We start from the raw sequence: 7,025 nt of genomic DNA on the forward strand, positions 1-7,025 counted from the left end.
TAAAGAATGACAGCCCGCGCAACCCGGTCCAAACCTAGCAAGCTAGGGAACTCATGAAGAAGCTAGGACGGATCGCAACCATGGATGTGGACGCTCGAGGGCATGGTGGCACAGCCGGGTGCTTACACCGTCGACCACATCCGCTGCTACTCGTCACGAGGCCTAGCCCAGCAGCGGACGACATCAACTAGACAGCAGCAAATACCTCCAGATCGGATCAGTGAGATCTCGCGAGAGGAGGGGTCAAGAAAAAAACCAGCGGAGGAACCGAGGAAGGGGCATCCCACTCCCGCCGTCCGTTGATGGCCTCCTCCAGTTGCAACAGGGTGGAAGGGGTGGCGGATAGGTGGTTTATGGGGAGGACTCCTGGGTTGCCTCGACTAACCCGGAAGGCGAGGGGAAAGCAGCCTCCTCGATAGCATACTTTATAATCAGATAAATTATAAATCATTGTTGCGTTGTTTCAAAAAAACAAGTTATGAGTATTGATGAGCTTTATTAATCCAGAACGAGTACATGCAACCAGCCTCTATGAATGTACAATCATATTGTTTAGATTTTAAGTCCATAAACACCAAACTAGTTTCCTTAGATTCATCATTAAATATATTTTCTACTATATACATATATTCCATCTTGTAGATATTAGCACATTTCTTCATAGACCCGGTCAATCTTTTTAAAGTTTGATTTAAGATAAAGCTAGAATTGCTAGTGTTGTCTTTTGATCCTTTCAGGTTTGACTCATAGTTGTATCGAGACTGACTTTTTTTGCTCAGTTTTTCTTCTCAGTACTTGTTCGACTGATCAGGATTGGTGTACATTTGAAGCACTGCTTTGTTTTTTTGCATAACGAAACCAATCATTCATGAACATCAAGCTGTAACAAATATACTAGTTGCTAATTTTGATGCAAAACTATGATCATATGCATTCTATGTGACACTTCCTACGCAGCAGAAAATACCATGCTTTCTATCCGATACTCATTTGCAATTATAGCAAGAAGTTCATGCATAATATCTCCTCCAAAAAGTTGGTGCTGAACACTACATTACACATTTACAATTGTCAATAGAAATGCATATCATAACCAGCATTAATATTAAAGCCACCCGAGAGGAGTACTCTGAGAACGTACTGCCAAAACACCTCTTAGTGAGAGTTCACAATACCTCCCTAAATATGAGCGTGCTACATATAAAGTCACCATAAACTCAAGTTGTGGTGATATAGTACCAAGCAGAGATAATTTCAATTCAATGGTGTTAATTCAAAGAACTGTCTGCTCTTGGAAATTAAATGGTAGCAACCCAAACAAGTCACAAGATACAGCTTAAAAACATACAAATAGATCGTTCCATGTAGATGCTGATCGAAAGAGAGCTTAAGATAGAGGTAATAACAATATTTAAATCCTAAAAGTGCATTAAAAAATCGATAAACATCCTCAATACGTCAACCAGGATGTGATGAAACCTGAGAAAACATGGAAGTTGGTGGCAACCGAGAATAAAAGGATGAAATGGCCAGGTGGAGGTCATGCTTCTCCCCACAGGATAGAGTAGACGAATCAGATCATCGTATCAACTGCAGAGAAGTCAACCGCCATGCCAACAGCAGGCCTTTGCTGATGAACCTGGAAACAATTTCAGTTAACAAACAATTACACCATGAAGCTACCAAAGAATGTCATGAAGAACTTACAGTAGCACAACTATTGCCTAGTGATTTTGGCTTTTGTGGCTTTGAATGCTGGACCTGAGGATGATAGTTTGCACTGTCACAATCCACTTCATCACGTACTCGAACCTTTTGTGTCAAAGAGATACCAAAGATTTTGCAGCGATTTGTGTGAACATCTGTGTCATCTGGTTCATGCTCCGCACCGCTGATGGGGAACTGTAACTTTTCAGCTCCCGTACAATTTTTGCCTGGAACAAGATGAGGCCAGAGAGGTAATGTATGATTGTTTCTTCCCATATCTTGAGTAGTCCTGACCGTAACATTTCTAATACTCTCATCCTTATCCAGGTTTCCATATTCAGAGCCAGGTATCCTGGAAGTAGTTTGAGGAAACATCAGCACTGATGATGGAGAGGATGCTTGAGGCATTGCTGGTGCTGTTGGCCCACGGTAATCACATCCTTGTGACGTAAGCCAATTATATGTTGCACCAGATGCATGGTTGCCATCAGCTTGGTAAAAGCCAGAACCTCTTATAACAGCATCAGACAAAGTTCCTCCTCGGAAAGGACGAAACACTTCTTGACCTTGCAAGACCTTTTGGAATCTTTGAGATTCCCCAAAGCCTGAGCAGTGGTAGGAAAACCCATGGTCTTCCGGTGGGGTTCTAGCACCAAGTCTTGGAACCCCCATGATGTTACTCATGTTGATAGAGCAACTCCGATCATCAGTGTACTGAAAAAATCTTGCTTCAGACGCTTGAGAAGCTGAATTAACAGTACCCTCATGGGTTTTAAAACCCAATAATTCTTGACCTTGCAAGACCTTGTGGAATCTGGCAGATCCCGCAAAATCCGAAGAAACACTTCCACCTACCAAAATGGCAAAAGGAAGAAAGTTCAGCAGGGCAAACAGTACAGCAAATTAGCCTTTTTTTTACTTACAAATGCAACCTACTTGGAAGCAACATATCTGGATTAACTTGGGGAAGGCATGGCTTCAGCCGTTTTGAATGGGGAGTGGAAAGATGAGATCCTGAAACTGATCCAGTAAGCTCAATTTCCCAAGGAGATACCCTATTGGGCCGAGAGCACTCTACATCATCATCCCATCTCACCTGTCAAGTTGGCCGTCAGTCAACATAATACTGCAGAGCCTTGAATCATGATTGAAGGATAATGAATCTAATGGAAGCAAATATATCAAAGTAAATAACTAAGATTCGTTGTTCAGAATAGAATGTAAAATATAATTCTAAATCCTACATCCTATACAATCCTGGAAACCAAGAGTAGAACATAACCCTTGTGAGAACTTCGCTAAGGCATATTAAACTTAGCATATTGCATGGCTTTAACCTTGTTGGCGTGTTCTGCCAATGGGAGTTTATTATCACCTTGAATTGAAACAAGTAACTGTCATTTCACATATGTAAAGGAAATTCATAGATAGTTTATGAAAGATCTGTTTCTTAGATGCATCTTACTACATCAATAGCATATATGCTGAAGTCAAAAACTGAGAGCAGAAGCTCCATTAGTTAATTTAGCAGCAGGTCAAGTGTACAATTGAGCAGCTGCGGTGTTGTAAAGAATAGTGCAAGACAGTGTAACTTGACAAGGTTAAAAAGTGCACAGGTGGTTCTAATGTAGCAATTCCGAATAGCACAAACTGACAATGCTTCACTTTTCTTCACTAAGTCCAAGCAGGCAATCACTTTTTCTCACAAGAAACGATAGGATTTTTTCGCTTATAAATGCTTTGAAGTGCCCAGCGTCTTACCAAAAAATTGAAGCTGGATTACTGTAATTAGGTAACTGATCAAAACTTAGGACAGAAAACACAAAAATGTTGAAATCCAATACAGAGAACGACTAGGGAATCAGTTCCATTAAATTATAAAAGATAAAGACAGTTATACACCTAGAGAACACTATGAACATACATTCAAATAAACCAATGGGAATTTTTTTGGCTCAAAGGTACTTTGTAATGTCCAGTGTCTAACCAAACAATTCAAGCTAGCATACTGTAATTCAGTAACTGGTCAAAGTTAAGACATGATACACAAAAATGCTGAAATCCAGAATAACTATGGAATTAGTTACCTTAAACTAATAAAAGATAAAAGACAGGCATATGCCTAGAGCTATGCACATACATTAAGACTAGTATTGTCACAAATCTGATGTACCAAGCAAAAGGAGAACATACCGCCAAGCATTTCCACTTTGAACCATGCGACTTTGGGTCTGACTCTCTGATCCCAATTATTATCCCAGTGGACCTGAAAAACAATTTCCACACATTACCATGTGGATACTAGAGCAACTATGACATGTTGCGACCCATTCGCAGAAGATATTTTAACTATTGCACGGACATACATACCTTCTTTCAGAAGCATCTTCGTTTTCACATCTCAGTTTGAACCTCATTCCAACAGAAAAAGGTTGACTGAGGCTTCTCATGAACTTCCAATAAGGTATAATGAACTCATAGTGACATAACCTGCAAGCCCAATGAACTTATTAGAGACAGTTACTGACATAATGGATACTACAAGAGAAAACAAAGAACATATACAATTATATTTTTACTTCTAACTATCACAAGAATTCAAAAGAATTGTTAGTTCAACAAAAAAGAACTGCCCAAGTTGGACAGGAGAAATGCATGAATATTACGAGAAATAAAGAAAATTATTACTTATCTGCATTTTTTCATCTAAATGAGGGTGTGTTAAATTAATTTAAATTTATTTCTTGACTTAGTTTAAAATGGGATATAGCACATCTGAAATAGTTCAATTAGTGCCAAACTAGCACAGCAAAACCATTGAATAGTAATAAACTAAATGTCAATTCCCAAATATGATATTCAGATACGAGGATATGACCTCACAAATCTGAATGGCTGCGTCAATATGCACTATGCCAAAATCTAATGACCTTGAGGACTATATGTAATGAGATGATTTAGCATGTAGGAGGAAATATTATTCGTCCAGACCAGTGAAATGAGATACAAAATGTTCGATTTAGGTTAAAGCAACAAAGAACAAGAGGCAACTCAAAACTGCTTCCCCTCGCAATAAAAGCCGAGTTCTCTTCTGATAAAAAAAAAAGGAGTCATGTAGTCTTTACGAATGGGTACTTGAAAAAAGTTAGCACACAACTGACATGTCATAAAGTTTCTGAATGAGAGTGAAATCGTGTTGCTGTACACATATGATCTGGGGTTATGGACTTGCCATCAAGAAACAAAGATCTGGTTACTATTTAAGATACGACAGCCGACACTTATTTCTAGGAGAGCACATATCCGTCCAATATTTTCTTATTATGGTCACGTATATGTATAACTTGTTCTAGGAAAACATTAGAGCTGTGAATTAGTCCAACCTCCTATTTATTATGATTGAAAGGAGAGGATGTTATTGCAGACATCTGATACGATTATGAAAACAATCAGAAAAGCGTATACCTGGGATTGTAGTAGATGTGAAAAATACTTCTCGTTGCCACAGCATGGGCAACATTACCAAGACTACTATGACCCGAGGTCTGGTTACCAAGTGCAGGAAAAGGAGATACATTTTTCAGCTGAGCAGCTCTGCGAACCCCCAATCTAAGCACTCCATCTTCGCCTCTGGAGGAGAATGAGAAATCATTGACACATGGAAGCTAAATTAAGCTCCAATGAGTGGTATGGTGAGCAAGGAGTCATTACCGGAGGAACAGCACTGCATCCCCAGAGACAAGCTTCTTCTTGTTGACAAATGCACTCCATCCAGTGGTTAAAAGGTGCCTCCGTGGCTGGCCTGTAAAAGTTGGAAGCAGACCTGTTAGAAAAACTCGGGACCACACAGATTTCTCAGTGTTTCTTCTTCAAGTTCCAACGGTCTTCATGGTATTAAGAGTACGTCATGCTCCTCGGAGGTATTGAAAGAACCTGCTGCTAACTTGGTATGATATACCTCATGAACGAAAGCAAATGCAGATGACCAACAATGTTATGTACTGCGTTGTTTAGTTATGGCCATCTTAATATGACATGAAGCGTTCTATAAGGGCACTCCTACATCATACTATATCTCAGCTCAGAGTGACAGCTGCACGTGGACCACCTGCCTAACAAATACTAAGCTGAAGCTAAGCTTAAGCCAGCAAATCACGGTACCTCGATAGATATGGCGGAACCTCCAGGCCGTGCCGTGCAGATCCTTTGCCACGAGCTCCTGCGACGGCCGCTGCAGGCTGTGATCCTGCACACACGCGAAGCAAAAAAACAGTCAAATGCAGAACCCACTTCGAGGGAGCAAAATCCGTTTCCTCGGGAAACGCCCATGTACCAGCGGCGGGAAGCAGTCCTCGGCGGCGCGTCGCGGCACGGAGAAGCCCCCGTGCGTGCTGGTGTCGGAGGCCGTGAGCGTCTTGCAGAACATGTGCGGGATCCGCGGCGGGGGGCGCTTCACGGCGTCGTCGCCGTCGCAGGAGTCCTCGTCCCCCTCCGGCGGCATCCGCCTCTTCCCTTCCTGCAGCCATCGACCTCGGATCAGTCGAGCCCCATTGGCCAGTCACAGATGCGTCACCACGGTGTATTCAGATCAGTGCGGTAGTAGTAGTACCTCGTTGTCGAGGACCAGCAGGGAGACCTGCGCGTACACCTCGTCGGTCGCGGCGTCCGCCTGTGCAGCACAACTCTCTCAGTCAGTGAATGGGTCGAACATGCTGCGCTCGCGGGCACACCGCGCGGCACAAGCGCCCGCCAGCAATACGCACGCACGCACCTGGAGATTGACGTCGACGACGCGGCAGAAGACGTGGGGCGGCAGCGCGGATCCCGCGGCCTCCCCGAGGTGGTCGAGGTGGCCCTGCGGCAGGTACACGACGGCGGTGCCCTTGCGCGGCAGCGGGCCCACGGGGCCGGCGCACGCGTGCCAGAGCTCGAGGCACACGGCGCTCCTCGGCGGCTCGGCGGCCGGAGCGCCCTCCTCCTCCTCGTCCTCCTCCACGGTGTTGAGGTCGATGCCCATCATTGCCGCCGTCGGGCTCGGGCCGCGGCGGCTGTCCAAGGAGCAAACGAGGTCGCGAAGCGGAGCAGCGGTCGAGCGGGGGTGGAGACGGAGTAGGTCGCGGGCGGTCGGGCAAGGTCACGGGCGGTTAAATGGGAGGCGGAGTGGGTGGAGAGTGGAGGTGGGGTGGCGAGACATGGTGGTGATGGCCATGAATGGCTATAGGGGGGAGGTGGTGGGGAGCTAGCTAGCTATGGAGTGAGGCAGGGCTAGTGTATTTTGTGGATAAAGCCGCGGGGGTTTTGAGCTTTTCTCCCGTCTG

General features: G+C 44.1%; 1 protein-coding gene across 1 annotated transcript; it reads right to left on the minus strand.

Moving 5' to 3' along the window:
* Nucleotides 1-1,233: 1,233 nt before the first annotated feature.
* On the minus strand, nucleotides 1,234-6,727 carry LOC124666130 (auxin response factor 2-like). Its single transcript, XM_047203485.1, has 11 exons — nucleotides 6,479-6,727; nucleotides 6,317-6,376; nucleotides 6,041-6,223; nucleotides 5,869-5,953; nucleotides 5,419-5,509; nucleotides 5,173-5,337; nucleotides 4,078-4,197; nucleotides 3,901-3,973; nucleotides 2,644-2,803; nucleotides 1,708-2,558; nucleotides 1,234-1,639 (listed from the first exon to the last, which is right to left on the minus strand). The coding sequence occupies exons 1-11, from the start codon at nucleotides 6,725-6,727 to the stop codon at nucleotides 1,574-1,576; spliced, it is 2,103 nt and encodes a 700-aa protein (XP_047059441.1). The 3' UTR covers nucleotides 1,234-1,573.
* Nucleotides 6,728-7,025: the final 298 nt, after the last annotated feature.

Source organism: Lolium rigidum, chromosome 6 (genome assembly GCF_022539505.1).
Source record: "Lolium rigidum isolate FL_2022 chromosome 6, APGP_CSIRO_Lrig_0.1, whole genome shotgun sequence".
NCBI lineage: Eukaryota > Viridiplantae > Streptophyta > Magnoliopsida > Poales > Poaceae > Lolium > Lolium rigidum.